Genomic DNA, 19,468 nt, shown 5'->3' with positions numbered 1-19,468 from the left:
ACAAAAATGTCTCTTGTTCTTTGTTCTGAATGTCGTAACATGGCAGCACCGACTTCCGGAGAAAAATTCCTTGTGTATTTTTACACATTTGGCCATTAAAGCTGATTCTGATGATTACCGGTGTGTGACTTGATAGTCATAGTTGGGTACTATAGTACTTGGCTCACCAGTTGTGGGATGATGGCTTGCCAACTACTTTGTCAAACATTCGTGTATCTACATATGATTAGATCTTAACACTGACAATGCTGTTCACCAATGCGAAAAATATTGCTTAGTTTTTGCTTTTAACATAAAAGTGCCATGTAGTCCAGCAGCCATTGTTTGAAGATGGGCCAAGTGAACTTGGTGTGGGGGTGGTATTATGTAAATAAGCAGAATTGTGACGGCACAATTCAGACCTGCTTACTTCTAGACACATTTTTAGAAAAACACAGCAAAGAAAAGATTTACTTGATTGTTTAATTTCACTCATTGTCGATCCAACTTTTTGGTCTACAAGAAACTAAAAACTATTTTTCTAATTATCTCCCTTTTTGCTGTCTATGCATATGAATGTGAGATTTTAAACATCTTATTGCCATCAGAAGTCAGGACTGAGGTGCGGATGGAATTGCAGTGCTGTTTTAACAATGAACATATACAATATGTTGCACGCGGATCCCGTATATCTTTTCAAAGCTCAGTTTATCATCAGTTTGCTTAGCAAAAAAGGTTCAGCAGTAGCTCAACTGTGAGGGCTTTTAAAGTGAAAGGTCATGGTTTAAGTGCAGGCAAAAATCAATTAGCAACTTGCTGTTGGAGAGATGTTTGTTAACATCCTGACTACACTTGTTCAAGTCACTGAACTTTGACTAACCCAGCTCAAGGGCACAACACTGTGTGCCCAGTCACTCTCCTTGCGTGGCTAGATGTGTGGTCATCTTACCTGTGTAGTATGCAACATGAATACCTGTATATACAATCAAGTGCAGAGTGTTGGACCCTTTAAAATTGTGCTTTAAAAAAAATGAAATTAACAGCCTCAACTTGGACCAACTTACAGTGAAGAAAATGAAGTAAATTCTAATCAGAATCAGCCTTAATGGCCAAGTGTGTAAAAACAGACAACGAGTTTTCCTCCGGCAGTCGGTGCTGCCCTGGTACAACATTCAGTACAAAGAACATGGAACAACACAGCAACAAGAAGAAAGAACAAGAGACATTTCTGTTTATAGGAACTATTCCTTATAAAATGTGCAAGATGTGAAATTTATATATGTGTTACCAACGTCGATTGTGCAAAGGGAGCAGTTTAAAGTGACAAACCGTGTGGTCTACAAAATCTAAATATCTATATACAGTGAAAAATATGAGTATTTGAACACCCTGCTATATTGCAAGTTCTCCCACTTAGAAATCATGGAGGGGTCTGAAATTTTCATCGTAGGTGCATGTCCACTGCAAGAGAGATAATCTAAAAAGAAAAATCTTGAAATAACAATGTATGATTTTTTCAACAATTTATTTGTGTGATAGAGCTGCAAATAAGTATTTGAACACCTGAGAAAACCAATGTTAACATTTGGTACAGTAGCCTTTGTTTGTAACTGTAGCGTTTCCTGCAGTTGTTCACCAGATTTTTCCACACACTTCAGGAGGGATTTTGGCCCACTCCTCCACACAAATCTTTTCTAGATCAGACAGGTTTCTGGGCTATTGCTGAGAAAGCTCCCTCCAAAGATTTTCTATTTGGTTTAGTCTGGAGACTGGCTAGGCCATGCCAGAACCTTGATATGCTTCTTACTGAGTCATTGTCATGTTGAAAGACCCAGCCATGACCCATCTTCAATGCTCTGACTGGGGGAAAGAGGGTGTTCCCCAAAATCTCACAATACATGGCTGCGGTCATCCTCTCCTTAATACAGTGCAGTCATCCTGTCCCACCCTCCTAAACATGATGCTACCACCCCCATGCTTCACAGTAGGGATGGTGTTCTTGGGGTGGAACACATCATTTGTCTTCCTCCAAACACGGTTAGTTTAATTATGACCAAAAAGTTCCATTTTGGTCTCATGTGACCACAAAACCTTTTTCCATGACTCCTCTGTATTATCCATTGTCATGTCATTGGCAAACTTAAGATGGGCCTTGACATGTGCTGGTTTAAGCATGGGAACCTTCAGTGCCATAAATGATTTCCAATCATAATGTCTTAGTGTATTACCAACAGTCACCATGGAAACGGTGCTCCTAGCTCTTTTGAGGTCAATGACCAAGACCTGTTGTGAAGTTCTGGGCTGATTCCTCACCTTTCTAAGGATCATTGAGACCCCACGAGGTAATATCTTGCATGGGGCTCCACTCCTATTGGAATTGACCGTCATGTTTAGCTTCTTCCATTTTCGAATGATTGCTCCAACAGTGGACCTTTTTTCACCAAGCTGCTTGGCAATTTCTCCGGAGCCCTTTCCAGCTGTGTGGAGTTGTACAATTTTGTCTCTAGTGTCTTAGGACAGCTCTTTGGTCTTGGCCATGTTACAAGTTTGAGTCTTATTGATTGTATGGGGTGGACAGGTGTCTTAATGCAGCTAACGACCTCACACAGGTACATCTGATTCAGGATAATTCATGGAGTGGAGGTGGACTTTTAAAGACGGACTAAGACATCTTTGAGGGTCAGAATTCTAGCTGATAGACAGGTGTTCAAATACTTATTTGCAGCTGTATCACACAAATACATCGTTAAAAAATCATACATTGTGATTTCTAGATTTTTCCTTTTAGATGAACTCTCTCAGAGTGGACATGCACCTACGATGAAAATTTTAGACCCCTCCATGAATTATAAGTGGGAGAACTTGCAATATAGCAGGGTGTTCAAATACTTACAGTGAAGAAAATAAGTATTTGAACACCCTTTTCTTCACTGTATTTTCTTCACTGTACTTTAGATAAAATTGTTGCTGAAGTTGCATTTTCATTTGTAACGTGTGTAAGTGGCCAACTATCTTCTCAGACAATCTCTTTCGGGGGAAATCTTGGCGGCACGGTAGACCAACTGTAGAGCGTTGACCTCACAGTTCTGAGGACCTGGGTTCAAATCCTGGCCGTACCTGTGTGGAGTTTGCATGTTCTCCCCGTGCCTGCGTGGGTTTACACTCCAGTTTCCTCCCACTGCATGAGTATTCTCCGGGCACTCTGGTTTCCTCCAACACCCCCCCCCCAAAAAAAAACTATGCTTTAATTGGAGACTCTTAATTGCCCCGAGGTGTGAGTGTGACTGTTGTCTGTCTCCATGTGCCCTGTGATTGGCTGGCAACCAGTTCAAGGTGTACTCTACCTCATGCCTGATGACAGCTGCAATTGGCTCCAGCACTCCTATGAGCCTCGTGAGGATAAGCGGCTCAGAAAATGGATGGATGGAAAAGTCTCAACAATGACAAGTGAGATTTCTGAATATAATACAAATTATGCAGTTTGTTTTAGCACTTTATTAAACAATAGCTAATGTAGCAAACAGTAATATGATTCACATGGAGGTGACCAGTTATTAGGACTCTGATAAAATAGCAAAAGGTTTTTCCGGACAAAACTTTGAAAATGGATGTATAAAAGTGTTTTTCTTTTGTGATGAACTGCGTGAAGAGCGGAATGCAAAAATTTTGCAAAGGATTTTTATGGGAAATTTGAGAGGCTGACAGGTTTCATTCAGAAATTACATTTATTTCGATCAGTGCCACTAGGTACCACTGCTACCTATACTTTATTGTTCTCATAAGGTGGCTTCTGCTCAAATAGATGCTGTGGTTCAGAAGAATACACTGTGTTGTCGATGTGAATAAATGATGGTCTCACCACAAACAGAGGCCTTCAGAATATAATACAAGAATAAAAGATGTTTTTGTCCTGCAATCTTTAAATTCAGAATTTAAATAAGCAACATGGACACCAGTAGTAGAACACCAGATAATGAGACGGAGCAGTGCAGTACCTGTATATCAATAAATTAAGAGTTTAGGCAGAAAACCCACTAAATTCAATTTCCAGAAAAATTTAGATAATATGCCTTGTGCCATCTCTTCATAAGATTTACAAGCTGGTCAAATCAAACTGCCGCAAAATACGGTCTGTTCCATGCATTACGAGCCTAAAAACATGTAACATCAAAGCCAGCAAACCGCCATCCCACGTCTGCTGCACCGATAAGAAACCTGCATTGCATCACGTCCTATCAAAGTTGTGGCGCCCATTAAAGCAACCTTTTATTTACAATATATAACCTTTTGTTGCTTTGTAGCTCATATTAATCCAAAGTAATGGAATATTTCAGCAAAATGGATGAAATAATATTGGTCTCACCAACTGGGATACACAGGCGTCGGCAGCTGGAGTATTCTACCCATTTTAAGGAGAAACAAGTGCAACATAGAGAGGATGATAAAGTCACAACAATTGCTTGTCGGCCCACTAGCGTATCATGTGCGGAGTAAATACAAATAATGAAAAATCACGGTGTGTACCACGAGTACTGAAAAGATTGGAGTAGCTAGTAGTCCAATCGATCACATCTTACTAAATGTTTTTGGACTGACCTAGTGTATAAAATGAACATCCGTTGAGAATGTTTAGAGGGTTTGTTCACTTACTAAAGAGGCATTATTATGCTAGGCCTAAAGCTTGGCGCTTTTATCAGATGCACTTTAATATGCGTAAAAATGCTCTCGAGGAGTAAGTCACAGCCCTGCACCATTGATGTACCGAAGATCAACTCTGACAAGCCTCTTAATGATGTATGATGATAAAAGGCATCTTTTCTAGAGGTGGAAGGAACAGAATACATTATTAATGATTAATGGTACATTAAAATTATTTTGGTGACTTTCCGTATGCAGTAGTGTTTGTACAGGTTTGTCTTTGCTATGTTAATCATACCAGGGGTGGAATAACGTTGAGCAAAATGTGTATGTATTATTTTGGTTTTTGTCTTCAAAACCAAACTTAATTAACACATTTTTAACACAAATTATGCAATAGGTTTAGTTTAATAGTTTATTATTTTAGTCTTGGATAATAATAACTGATAAAGTCCTTCCATATTATTCTCTGCTGCAAAAATGAGCAGCATTATATGAAATACAACAATGTTAAAAAAAAATTCTATACGTGTGTGTGTGTATGTGTGTGTGTATCTATCTATCTATCTATCTATCTATCTACTATCTATCTATCTATCTATCTATCTATCTATCTATCTATCTATCTATCTATCTATCTATCTATCTATCTATCTATCTATCTATCTATCTATCTATCTATCTGTCTCTCTCTCTCTCTCTCTCTCTCTCTCTCTCTCTATATATATATATATATATATATATATATATATATATATATATATATATATATATATATATTCGACAATTGTGTCACGACGAATCGATACGGAGGTAGGACCAAAATGCAGGAGTCGGGAAATGCAGAGGTAATTCGGAAAAAACGTTTATTGTTCCAAAGTCGGGGTTTGGGCAGGCAGTCAGGTGCAGCAGCGGTAGTCAGGACGTCGGGCGTAGAGAGCAGGTCAGCGGGCAGGCAGGAGTCGGTACACGGGAGAACAATCAACGCAGGCAGAAGTATCAAAGGAGTCAGGCTTACAAGGTTGGTCAGAGGACAGGCGGAGGTCGGTCCACACGGGAATATGATCAGAGATACGGGAGTGCTGGAATGGGGCATCAACTGCAACGATCTGGCGCCGGACCAGTCGTCCCCATGATCCTATATACACCGGGGCCAATCAGCCAGCATGAGGCGCAGGTGTGCGCCTCTCAATCAGCACGGCCGTGCGGAAACCTGCACAGCCAGGGCTGGACCGGCAGGACCATGACAAATTCTATCAAAAAAAAAAAAAAGGTGTCAAGCTGTTTAGTGCCATTCTCAATTGAAATTTACTGCCACTAAACACATAAGTACATAAGTGTGTGTAAAACAATGAAGTTTTACTTTCGTAAAGTCCACTTAGCTTAACGCTAACAAACAATGTGCAGTGCCCTTGACATGGAAAATGACTAATATTAATTAAATCATGTTATTAAGTTCCTATGGTAATAATAGAAAAAGTACTTTCTTCTTTATTTATGTATGCATGACTCTACAGTGTTATATTGCATCTCACTGACCAGGGCAGGCACACAAGAAGCTGTCCAATTAATTGAAAGAATGAAATACACCATTTCATCATCAAATTCAGCTAGTGTTGTGATTGTGGAGAAGTTTGGTCTCTAAAGCCTGATTGGAATGCACATAATATAATGAAGTCATTAGATTACGTGATAGTTGTTCAAAATATTTTTTCAAGTATGTCTTATTTATAGTATTAATAATAGAAATAAAAAAGCAATTACTTAGGTCATGATTGTTTATACTATTAACTGTAGAAATATAACTGCAATTATTGAGTTCACATGTTAAGGGATAACTGGCATGTTTTCAGATAAGTGGTACTTCACATGTGGATAAAGAGAGATTAAACAACTCAGCGGATTTGAGAAAACATGAGGATCCATTTTCTAAATTTGGGTTAATTCACATATGATCTGTTCATCATCACCTGGGTGGAGTTTTCTGAAGGAGAACGAGCTGCCACATCCCAACTTTTTTAGAAAAACATCTGTACGAGGAAGTTCTTATAGTCGTGAAACACAGAACCACATAGAGATGAGAAGCGCTGATGAAACACACTCGAATGATGTCATTAACACTTTTAAATTGATTAGGACGATTACTATTGTTTTTAAATTCACTGTTGAATCTTTGGTGGCATGGTGGGGCAGCTGGAGACCATCGGCCTCACAGTTCTGAGGACCAGGGTTCCAATCCCAACCCCGCCTGTGTTGAATTTGCCTGCTCTACCTAAGCCTGCGTGGGGTTTTCTCCAGGCACTCCGGTTTCCTCCTACATCCCAAAAACATGCATTAATCGGAGCCTATAAATTGTCCGTAGGTGTAATAGTGAGTGTGAATGGTTGTTTGTTTCTGTGCGTCCTGCAATTGTCTGGTAACCAGTTCAGAGTGTACTCCGCCTCCTGCCCGAAGATAGCTGGGATGGGCTTCAGCACTCAAGCGACCCCCGTGAAGATAAGGAGCTTGGATAATAGCTGGATGTCAATACGTTCTCATTTACATAGTTTGATAAATGCAGTACACCTTACTCTCAAGACTTCTCTTTTATCTGTAGGTTGACATCCCGGAGAACTGCATATTGGATTCCATAGATTTGTGACTGAATGTGAGACTACCTTGACCGTGTAAAACTGAAGATGATGTTACTATGGAAACTACTGGTGGTGCAGTCACTCATGGGGTGCCTTGCAGGTAAGGTATCTTAATAATAATCTTTGATGCATGTCAAAACTTCCTTTGTGAAAAGCAAATCATATTTTCATGTATTTGAACTAGTTGACATGGTTTAACCCTCTGTTAACCAAGCAGGGTTCCGGATTATCTGAAATTGTACAACACTGGTCAATAATGGCAAATGCCAAGTTGGTAAACTGGAAAAGGGGCCCTAATGTACCATGTGCAAAAATGCTTACAGTACATAAAACAATTGGTTGATCCTTCCCTCTCTCTCCTACCGACTTCATTGGTTCAGCACTGTGTATATTTTTTAAAAGTAGGTTTGAGAGAAATTAAGTACCTAGCAGAGTTGTTTGATTTCTTATATACTTTGCAAGTTTTCAGCACTATGTATATTTTTGTGACAATAGATTTGAGACATATTAATCACGTGGCAGAGTTATTCTATTTAGTATATACTTTGCAACTTATTTTGCTCAAGCTTTTTTTCTTTGTGTTTTACAAATTATCTCTGTTGTGTACTGTTGGCTGGTAATTATTAAAGCAGAGCACCCTTCAACACTGCATATTTCTCTGCTCCCTCCAATAGTTAATTTGACCAGTAATACAGTCCATGAAAGAATTACTTTTTTAAAAAATGTTTTTGTGTTATTGGCCAAGTGTGTTACACACTTGTCCAACAATATCTGATTCTGATTCTGAAATATTTTAATGAGATAGAAGACTGCCAGAAGGGAATACTGGGTTTCCTGTCAGTAAAGAAGAGTATCTGCATACAGTTTGACTTTTTGTTGTATTATTATTGAAGAGTTACCTTTAATATTTGCATTTCTTTTAGCAAGATGTTTGATAAATATTGCAAATACCATTGGGGAGAGTGGACATCCATGTCTGGTTCCTCTTTGAAATGTAAATCTTTGTGAAACTTTACATTTTGTGGTCACTGTCACTTTCAGCGAATTGTATATTGTTGCTACCCAAAGCACAAATGAATCGTCAAAGCCAAACAAAGGAAGGTGGACAATTGGGAAGGGTTACATAATGGACACACTTGGAAAAAATATCTATGAGGGTGAAAATGATGGAGTTACCATCAGACAGGGTTAGCCCGATAACAAAGTCCAGGGAAACGTGGAACCAACAATGAACCAGAATGGGTAAGGACCACAGCAGACCAGATCGGGGTGAATGAGAAGTTTTTCTTTGGGGACTCTTGGATGTCTTTAGCCAGGATGGGTGACCCACCAGAAGTGTTGCTATATGAAATGGATAGTGTGGGTGATTCTGGGATGAGAGATGATCCTGGAGTTGTGGGCCTACCGAGGGACGTCAGAACATGCGATATTGGGCACAAACAGCTGGTTTGGAGGTCCAGTCTTGAGTCTTCTGATTCTCCTTGACCACATGCTTAATTTTCCAAGTGGCTGCTCCAATGAAGCAAGCGGAAGGGCGGATGGGTTCCAGTTATGCCGGGCTAAAGTGAAGTGAAGATGTATGGGAGAGAGCATCAGGCTTGGTGTTTAAGCAACCAGGACGGAAGGAGAGGCTGAAATTGAAAGGGCTGAGAAATGAGGCCCAAGGAGTTTGCTGGGAATGAAGACGATTGGTAGAACAGTGACAAGACGGTTTTTGTGGTTAGTACATGTAATACATTTTGAAGTGATCCCCTCCAACCAGTGCCTCCACTCATCCAGGACCAAGATGATGGATAGCAGCTCATGTTTCCCTACGTCATAAGTCAACTCGGATATAGATAAGTGACAGGTGAAAAGGCACATGGATGTAGTTTTTTGGGAGACTGGGTCCTGGTGGGAGAGGACTGCACCCCAAACTGGAGGGAAGGATCGGGTGTCACAGGGTGGGGCTATGGTGGACAGTTCAGTGAGGTGTTTGAATGTTTCCGATGCGACAGGAGTCCAATAGAATGAGGAGTTGGTGGAGGTGAGACTCTTGAGAGGAAGGGCAACCTTGCTCTTACCATGGATGAATCAACGACAGAAGTTGGTGAAACCCAGGAAACGTTGAAGCTCCTTGCAGGTGGAGGGAAAATACCTGTTCATGACTGCTTGGACCTTAGCCGGCTCCAGCTGTAGTGTCTTTTTGCAATGATGAAGAGATACAATTCAAAATTTTCACAAAAAGACGGTTTAGTAGAAGGCACTCAAGGACTTGGCAGACATTTTGGTGATTTTTTGGGTGTTGGAAAATATCACCATCAATGTGATCCAAATGTTGGGGGGAAATAAAGGTGCACAGCATGTGCGTCGCACTCCCCCCCCCCCACCCTTAACAAATTTAAATTAACTGATTATATCCGGTTTCCTTCCACATCCCAAAAACATGCAACATTAATTGGATACTCTAAATTCCCCCTCGGTGGGACTGTGAGTGTGACAGTTGCCTGTCTCCATGCGCCCTACAATTGGCTGACAACCAGTTCAGGGTGTACCCTGCCTCCTCCCCGTTGTCAGCTTGGATAGGATACAGCACTCCAGTGACCCTTGTGAGAATGAGTTGCTAAGAAAATGGATGGATGAATAATTATATTCCATTTTGCTGTGAATAGACAGTGATACCTCTACTTAAATAAAATAACCCATCGTTATGTCGTTTCTTAGCACAAATATTTTGTAAGTAGAAGCCCATTTTACATGTAAATAGCCTAGTAGTAGTAATAGTACGGAGGGAGAACCCAAATGCAGGACTCCGGAGACGCAAAGATAGTTTGGGAAAAGTGTTTATTCGGTCCAAAGTCGGGGATCAGGCAGACAGTCAAGTGGGGCAGCGGTAATCAGGACGTCGGGCGTAGAGAGCAGGTCTGCGGGCTGGCAGGGGTCGGTAGTATCAAAGACGTCAAGCTTACGGGGTCAGTCGGAGTACAGGCGGAGGTCGGTACACAAGGGTTGACGATCAAGAGTACAGGAGTGCAGGAATGGGGCATGAGTTGCGACGATCTGGCGAAGACCAGTCGTCCCCTGGGTCCTATAAATACCGGGGTGAATCAGCGAGGATGAGGCGCAGGTGTGCGCCTCTAATCAGCGCCGGTGTGCTGGGACCCACCCAGCCAGGGCTGGACCGCAGGACCATGACAGTACCCCCACTCTAAGGCGCGGCTCCCAGACGTGTCTAAACAAAAGAAACAGACACACAAAAATTAACATGTCCAGGGGCGGGTGGAATGGGGTCCGGGGGAGGGCACCCCCACCCCAACGCTAGTCTGTCTGGTAGCCATCCAGGCCACCAAATAGCGAGGCGTCCGGCTGGACAGGTTAGGAGGAGATTCGGGTGGACGTCCTCGGGGAGGAACCCAACGGCGAAGCAGGAACCAGACCAAGGTATGCAACTGCTCCGGACGAAAGACTCCCCAGATGCGGCCACGAGACAGCCTAGCATCGGTTGCCTCCGAGGCTCGGTAGGAAGGTGGCCAGTGGCCAGTCGCCAACGAAGCTTTAAGATGAGGCGGCCGGGGATCAGTCCCTGCCGAGGCTAGGTCATGGAGCGGTCGGCAATCATCTGGAGTGAGGACAACGGAGAGAAGGATCAAAGCCATGACCGGCACGATCACCATCACAGCCATCCCGAAGACGTTCCAGTTCCGGGGTGGCCCATCAGAACTCCCCAGCTCCTGTCGAACCCGAAACACGGGCTTGGGATGGTCGCGAACCGGTCGCCGTCGAAGCAGGAGCGTGGGGTAGCCGCGGGCCTGTCGCCGCTGAGACAGGGGCGAGGGATGGCCGCGGACTGGTCACTGCCGGTACTGGAACGAAGGGGACAGTGACAATGCCGCCGTCTGCTGGACAGGGCCGTGAGGATGCCTACGTGCCGTCGCCACCTCCTGGACCGGAACGTTAAGCGGCCACAGAGCCACCGCCACCTCCTGGACAGGAACGTGAGACGGCTGCGGAACCATTGCCACCACCTGGACAGGAATGTGAAGCGGCCGCGGCGCCATTGCCACCTCCTGGACAGGAACATGAGACACCTGCGGAACCATCGCCACCACCTTGACAGGAACGTGAGGCGGCTGCGGAACCAACACCACCTCCTGGACAGGAACGTGAGATTTGGAGATTGGCTCCTGAAACTCCACAGGCAACAGAACGCTGCATTGTTGCACTTCTGGTGTTTGCCTTGGCACTCCTGAACTGGGAGCTTCTTCCTGAATGAGAATCGGCTCCTTCAGATGGAGACCGACTGGCTCATAGTCAGGGGTCCTGCAGGAGAACTGGCAGAGACTCGGGGGCGTGAATAGATCATTCCTGGGCACGGCACAGAGCGACGGGAATGATAAGGTCCTCCTCTTCTTCACTGGAGGAAAATAGTTCGCCTCGTCTTTATCAGAATTCACTCCAGGCTCTGAACTTAGCCCTGTGCAAGTCGCATCTGGGTCTTGTTCTTTGGGAACACGCACGTTGAAGGCGCTCTGGCAGGCTCATCCTTGATCGCCAATTCCACCCTTTTCCTGTGGCGGTGGCGCAGACGCCTGTCACCGCCACGACGTAGGTGTGACGTGGCAGTGAATCTGTTCCCACCCGCGATGTGAGCTCGGTTCGAAAAGGGGCCGAAGGATACCGTGGCGTGAGCCTGGATCAGCAGCGCGTATGTCGAAGCCGCAACGTGAGTTTGGCGAGGTGGCGGATCGGTTTCCACTGCAACGTGCGCTCGGCTCGGTAGCGGATCAGTGGCTATCGCAGCATGCACTTGCAGTGAATCTGTTGTCACACCGATGTGGGAATGGTGCGGCGGTGGATCCGTTGCCACAGTGACGTGAACCTTGCTCGGTAGCAGATCTGTAGCCACTGCAGCGTGAACTTGAGTCAGCAGAGAGTCCGATGAAACCGCGACGTGGGCTTGTCTCGGGTGCGGGTGAGTTGCAACCGCAGCATGAGCGTGAGTCAGCAGGGAGTCTGTTGCAACCGCGATGTCAGCGTAGCCCAGCTGGTTATCTAATTCTCGCCGAACCTGGGCCGTGAGGACCGCCAGTTCGGCGCTCTACCGCACTATTTCCACCCGCATTTCGCGATAGAAGACCTCGTGATTCTCGAGTGGCTCCACCTCAGGTTTTACGGACCTCTCCTCCCTCTGAGCTGGAAGTTTCACCACCAGCTCCGGATCTGCTGGTTTGGCTGTTGCCGGTGGGGATTGGATGGAGGCGCAGTGGGAAACACAAGGGAGCACCCGGCCTTGGCGTCTCCTCTGGCCGCCACGCGGAGGACCCGGGTAGATGGTCAAGCGGAATACCAAAAAAGGATTGGAGGATGAGGACTTGGACCTACCGGGCGAGGTAAAGCAAACTGACTGGGACTAAAGATCGGGAGAGGAAATTCATTGTCAAAATCTGAATCGTAGTCAGGCAGCCGGTCATATAAATCAAGGTCTTCCTCATCGTCCGAAAAATTGGAGTGCAAAAGAATATGAGGTGCTGAGCGGTTCGTGGTTCGTGGCACGCAGGTGGTGTGTGTGACACGGAAGAAGGGGACAACATCATGGAGCCTACCCGGATAGGACAGGCTTGGTCCTTCGGCAGTCGCTTTACCTCGCGTCGGTCCCGACGACGGCGGGTATTTCCTGCTGGGTCCTGGTTTGGCCAGATCATTCTGTCAAGACCCATCAGTACGGAGGGAGGACCCAAATGCAGGACTCCGCAGACGCAAAGGTAGTTCGGGAAAAGTGTTTATTCGGTCCAAAGTCAGGGATCAGGCAGACAGTCAAGTGGGGCAGCGGTAATCAGGACGTCGGGCGAAGAGAGCAGGTCCGCGGGCAAGCAGGGGTCGGTTCACGGAAGATCGATCAGAGAAGGCAGGAGTATCAAAGACGTCAAGTTTACGGGGTCGGTCGGAGGACAGGCGGAGGTCGGTACACTAGGGTTGACGATCAAGAGTACGGTAGTGCAGGAACGGGGCATGAGTTGCGACTATCTGGCGAAGACCAGTCGTCCCCTTGGTCCCATAAATACCGGGGTGAATCAGCGAGGATGAGGCGCAGGTGTGCTGGGACGCGCCCAGCCAGGGCTGGACCACAGGACCATGACAATTTCGATGAGCATGTGAGATGGTTTTATATGTCCTGGGCTCTTCTCATGGGAGTACCTTCAGGCCATTTTACAGTTTGGACAGTAACGTCCCCAAATTGGTCCACTTCTTCAATTTGATTAAGTTCAGAATGTAAATGGTAAGTGGAGTTCGGGATGGAAATGGAAAATTACCTATTTGTACGTGTTAATATGTACCTCCAAAATCAACTCCAAAAATCATGAGAACTCCTCTACTGATGTTTTATGTCCACTATCAATTTTCTGCTATCAAATTATGAAGTACTATTCATATTTGATTGTTTTTTTCAAATAAATGTTCTATTCTGTATGCATGCGCTGACATTATTTTTTTTTTAATCCCCACGTCAAAAAGGTCACAGTTAATGTGAAAAAGCTCAACTATGCCTAATGCCACAAAACTCCATTCATCATCTGAAAATATCAAAATAAAGTCCCCAATATTTTTCGTTTTGAAGCATTTTCATCCCCTAATGTACTTACTGAGGCTTAGTGTTGCTTAATGTCACAAAAGTGAAAACAATCATCCCCAACATTTAAGTGAAAAGCTTTCCCTATGCCCACACCGGTGATTCAACTTTTGAATTGAAGTGGTTATGAACAACTGGCCACTCATGAAAATAGTTACAGAACCCTGCAAACTGCAAAATAGTTCAGTCAGGTTCAGATGCATCGCTTGGTGTGCGGCAGCCTTAAAACCCTCTATCATTTATACTTATTTTGAGGTGTGTTGACTCTGTTGCTTCACTGATGTACCATCCAAGATGGTAACAAGTCACGTTTCCATTACGTCATCTTAGTGCCTCACTCTATCGGCATGACCAATCACCCCACACGTAATCCATTTGTTCGATTCGTGGAAGAGTTGGATTGAGCTGAAATAAATCATCAATGCCAGGAGAGTGGGGACTAGAGGACATAACAAAGAGGCAACAGAAACTGTTACACTGGTTTCTTGTGAGTTGAGTTCAATAAACAGAGTCTGTGCAGTGTGCATTTGTAATGGATATATGCTCATGCTCGGTAGAAATACATCAGTCTGAACTTCAACTCTTCGAGAACGTTAAGAGGAGTGTCAGCAGAGGCTTCTCGCCTGCTGGTTAGCATATGCGACTCTCAACCCCAGGGGATGGTGGTACTCTGGGTTCAGCTTTCAGGCAGGACTGTGTCAGATGACCAATCATACATGCACTCCAAGATATAATGAGGTGGTGAGTTATTTTATTTTTATTTTTTTGTGATGTAAGATTTTAGAAGTGCTGCGTGAAGATTGTATCAAAAATGACTAAGGGTTAATGTAACTGCAGCAACGCAATTACATCACCTGCAAATGCTCGTTTACCGCATTACAATGGACATAAAAGTAGTGAACATTGCTTAAAAACTGGTTGTACTCTCCAATATTTTTACACTAGATAGTTGTAGTTTTTTTGTATATTTTTTTGATCAAATATAAATGTAATTGTTTTCTCTATAAAATAAGCAGCAGACAACAATTGACATTCATTTCATGTTTTTAAATGAAAAATACCATATTAGGTTATAAATCACTCTCAGAAAATAAAATTGAAAATATATATTTTTTTCATATGGAATAGCACACCGGAGACACATTTTGTATTATCATATCATATAATGATATTTACAATGATAATGAAATCAATTGTAAATAATTCGCTCTCAATCACAAGGCTGACAATACAGTCCTCAGTGTTATCTTCTCGTGGTAACAACATAACTTTACCTAAAGGTAACGCAGTAGTAAAGCCCTAATTTCAATGAATATTTGAATGTAAAGCTCTTTTGGACCATAAATATCAAACAATCAAATGATAAAAATTTAAGTACAGTTGTAACTGAATGGAATCTCGTGCGTGTGATGTAGTTTTTTATCTGCTGTGGAAACTAGTTCATTGTTTCATCTGAACCATGAAATGTCATATGATGGTGCATCCAAATGATAAGGATTGCCTGTATTGCCAAATATCATGTCAATTGAGAATTTTGAATGTTGCTAAAAATTACCATTGAATTATCAATCATCTTATTAATGCATACATTAGGGTTGAACTCTGTTTGATGGCAATATTAGTAAGAGCTCAGCTTTCGTACCTAAAATTGAAGAGCATGTCTCGACATCTCAAGGTGCATTCACCTGTTCTTCCTCAAGAGAGGCAATTATGTCGAGGAGAGTGGGGGTAAAAGACATTCCCAGATGGCCTTCCAGATGAGCCCTGGCTAATTGGCAGTGTTAGGGATTCAGAGCAGGTTCAAGAGAAAGGCTTTTTCACTGGTCCTACATCTTTGTTTGCATTTGTTTTGCTTTGTCAACACTTCCCTTTTATATGCATATCAATACATGTTTTATTCATGTCTGCTTGGAATAAAATCTGTTGAAATTACCTTGTTGTTGTGTTTCAGCACAAGCGATACTGTACATGTCTGGATGGCACCAGAAATTTAAAGCTGTTTTTGTGACACTGCCTCTTTCGACCACATCAAAGACATCAATGATTAATGTGAATGTCATGCTGAAAATGCACATCAACCAGGACTGTACATCCAACAATATTCTTGCAACTTCGACGGGGGCTTTAATGATAGGAGGATGCTAATTGAAGGAAAATAAACGCATACTTCTGAGACTGTTGAAAAAATACAACAGGACAGTCAAGGAGAAGATGTGCAGCATCCAAAATTACATTATTCTTTTGTTTTTAAAAATCAGAGCAGTGGCTTTACATTCAGCAATAAATTAAATATTGTTTCTTTACTATAAGCAAAGCAAAACAAATTCATTAGTATGGCACATTTCACACACAAGGTAACTCAATGTGCTTTGCACGATTAAAAGGATTTGAAAACAAAGAAATCAAACATTTAAAACAGGGGGAAACAATAAAAATTATGACAAAATACATTAAAAAATGAAAGTACAATTAAAAATGTCGTACAGTGTAAGAAATATAATTACAAGTGGAAATACGCAAAAAAGCAAAAAGGTTTCCAACCTAGATTTATAAACATTTACACTTGGGGCTTACGTCACCTCTATTGGCAACTTATTCTATTTGCGTACAGCATAATAGCTAAATTCTGCTTCACCGAGTTTGCCATGGACTCTATGCTCCACTCTTTGACCTGAGTCTGTCGATCTCAGAGTTTTACTGGGTTTGTATTCCATAAGCATGTCTTTCATGTATTCAGGACCTAAACCATTTGGTGGTTTATAGACCAAAAGCAGAACTTCAATTTCTATTCAGAAATCTATCCTAAAGCTGACTGGAAGCCAGTGCAAGGACTTTAGCCTGAGCTGCAGCGTTCTGAAGGAGCTCCAGCTGTTTAATGCTCTTTTTGGGGAGTCCAGTCAGAAGATCATTACAGTAATGAAGTCCACTTGCAATAAAACAATGGATGAGCTTTACCTGGTCTGCTCGACACATACAAGCCTTCACTCTAGATCTAATGTTCTTCAGATGGTAAATTTGGCAGATGGCAATTTTTGAGATTGATTTGATGACTGTTGAAAGTCAGGTCAGAATTTTTAAGGACAACAAGGTTTCCGACTTGGTCTTTGGTTTTTAAAGATTGTGAGTCCAGGTATTTACAAACAGCAATTCTATTTTCTTTATTGCCAAAAACAATGCTGGAGAGAATTTTGGCTCATCCAGTTATTTATCTGCTTTAGACAGTGGCACAACATCTCAATTGAACTGTAGACATCTGGAGACACTGCTAAATATGACTGTGTCATCTGCATAGCTATGATAGTCAAAATTAAAGTTTTGAATATTTTGACCCAATGGTAGCATATACAGGCGAAACAGGAGGGTTCCAAGAATTGACCCTTGAGGGACCCCATAGGTGCATATGAGCACTTCTGATGGTTGCAAAAGTAGTGCCTTTCCTCCAGGAACCATTTAAGGACTGTTCCATTTAATCCTAGCCAGATTTCCAAACTGTTCAGGAGTATATTAAGATCCACCATATCAAAAGCCACACTGAAATCTTACGAGACCAAAATAAACACCTTTCCTGAGTCAGGATTCAACTTTATTATTATTTAACACTTTGATAAGATCAGATTCTGTACTGTGATGAGTTTGGAAACCATCCATCCATCCATTTTCTGAGCCATTTATCATGATTGAAATTTGTCAAAAAGTCCATTTAAATTCAAAAAACTGCTGAGTTAATTAAAAATAACTCTCAAAAATCTCGAGTATGAAAGAAAGATTTGCGATCTGTCTATAGCTTGCTAAGTGGCTTAACAGCAGCGACATTAAGAGGTTTAGGAAACTCACCAGACAGAAGTTGTAGTTTTGAAAAGTTGTAGTTTTGAAAAATTCAGATGTTATTGAGTCGAGACAGCCCGTTTATGGTTTCAGCTGCTGAACAATTTTCTCTCCAGTTTTTTGGTCCACTGTATCAAATTCTGACAAGGTAATACAGTTTTCCCTGGGTGCCTTCAGATATAGAATCTTTTTATCATTTTGCTGATTTGTGCTGACATTAGACCTGATGAATTGTATTTTTTCACTAAAATAACGGGTAAAATCATTGCATATATCGGTTGATACGAGTTATGGAGTTTCAGTATCTGTTTCTGGAGATATCTGTTACGGTGGGGTTGTGAGCTTGTCAGTGACAGCAAGCAGAGTGTGAGTATTGTTGGGGGTCTCACTGATGATTTCATAAAAGTGTTGCTGTCTAGCCCTGACTAACTCTTGGTTAAAGCTACAAAGAGACTTTCTGTAGAGGCCAATAGTTAATTAGGAGTTTAGTTTTTGTCCATTGATGTTCTGCTTTCCTTCACTTTGATTTAGAGCTCCACAGTCTTCTAAGTCAGCTCAAGATGGTCTTTGTTTTAATAGGAGTGACAGCTGTCACAGCATTTGAGATTTTCAAGGTGAATTTGTCCAAAAGCGCAACTGTCTCAGCATTCACACTTTGTGGCACAGCCACTGTCTCCATAAACTTAGTGACAGTACTCTCATTTATGTAGCTTTTATTAAAAGAGATTGAGGTTATTTGAAATTTTGGAAGAATCTGTTATTCAAAAAGTACAAAAAATTATCAGAAATAGCCATATTGTTAATTTCAATTGGCGGCACAGAGGAGCAGCTGGAAAACATTGGCCTCACAGTTCTGAGGTCCCAGCCCCACCTGTGTGGAGTTTGCATGTTCTCCCTGTGTCTGCGTGGCTTTTCTTCGGGCACTCCGGTTTCATCCCATGTCCCCAAAAAACATGCAAAATGAATTGGACACACTAAATTGCCCCTCGAGGTGATTGTGAGGGCAGCTGTTTGTCTCTATGTACCCAGCGATTGGCTGGCAACCAGTTCAGGATGTGTCCTGCCTCCTGCCCGTTGACAGCTGGGATAGGCTCCAGCACTCCCTGCAACCCTCATGAGGATAAGCAGCTCAGAAAATGGATGAATGGATTAATGCCAGTTGATAGAATTTCAACATCCTATTCGATGACCAGGTCTAAGATGTGACCTTGAGTGTTATTTGGACTCTTAACATGTTGAAAGAGGTCAAAGGTCTAGTATGGCGGAATTTTATGTTATGTTTTTTCCATGTTATTTTCAACATGAACGTTAAAGTCCGTTGTTAAGACTAGTAGTTGTACTCAGTACAAATAACTGACAGCAGTTCTGAAAAATCCTCCATAAATTTTTCATTGTATCTTGGAGGTCTATAAATTATTAAACCAATAACCTTTGGGTCACCTCATACTAAAAAACACATATTCAAAAGAGCTGAAATCACCTCGTATAATTTCTTCCCATTGAAATAAAATCACATTTTCCTTGTGTTGCATAATTTAAAATGTTATCATATATACTTTCTTTTCACTACATTTCATTTAATAAAAAAATCTAATGAAAAAATGAAAATATGTAAATGAACACGGGACATCTTTATCAGAGCGGGAGAGTTTTTTTTTATTTTATTGTTATTTCTTTTGTGGACCGCTACTGCAAGCCACTCTCTGCCTTTTGTGCTAGATGTATATCACATTTCACAGCTTCAAATGTTCACTTCAGCTCACTCCACACTAACATCGATCTGGAA

At 42.4% G+C, this 19,468-nt stretch overlaps 1 protein-coding gene across 1 annotated transcript in view; it reads left to right on the top strand.

Annotated features, from left to right (window-relative positions):
- LOC133507602 (contactin-4-like) overlaps positions 1-19,468 on the top strand; it is a 242,846-nt gene that overhangs the window by 17,435 nt on the left and 205,943 nt on the right. The window contains exon 2 of the mRNA XM_061832828.1: positions 7,214-7,350. Coding sequence (XP_061688812.1) covers positions 7,296-7,350 — 55 coding nt within the window. The 5' untranslated portion in view covers positions 7,214-7,295. The remainder of the gene's footprint in view (positions 1-7,213; positions 7,351-19,468) is intronic.

The sequence above is a fragment of the Syngnathoides biaculeatus genome, chromosome 10 (assembly GCF_019802595.1).
Source record: "Syngnathoides biaculeatus isolate LvHL_M chromosome 10, ASM1980259v1, whole genome shotgun sequence".
NCBI classification, from domain to species: domain Eukaryota; kingdom Metazoa; phylum Chordata; class Actinopteri; order Syngnathiformes; family Syngnathidae; genus Syngnathoides; species Syngnathoides biaculeatus.
This window is presented reverse-complemented; position numbering and strand designations above follow the sequence as displayed.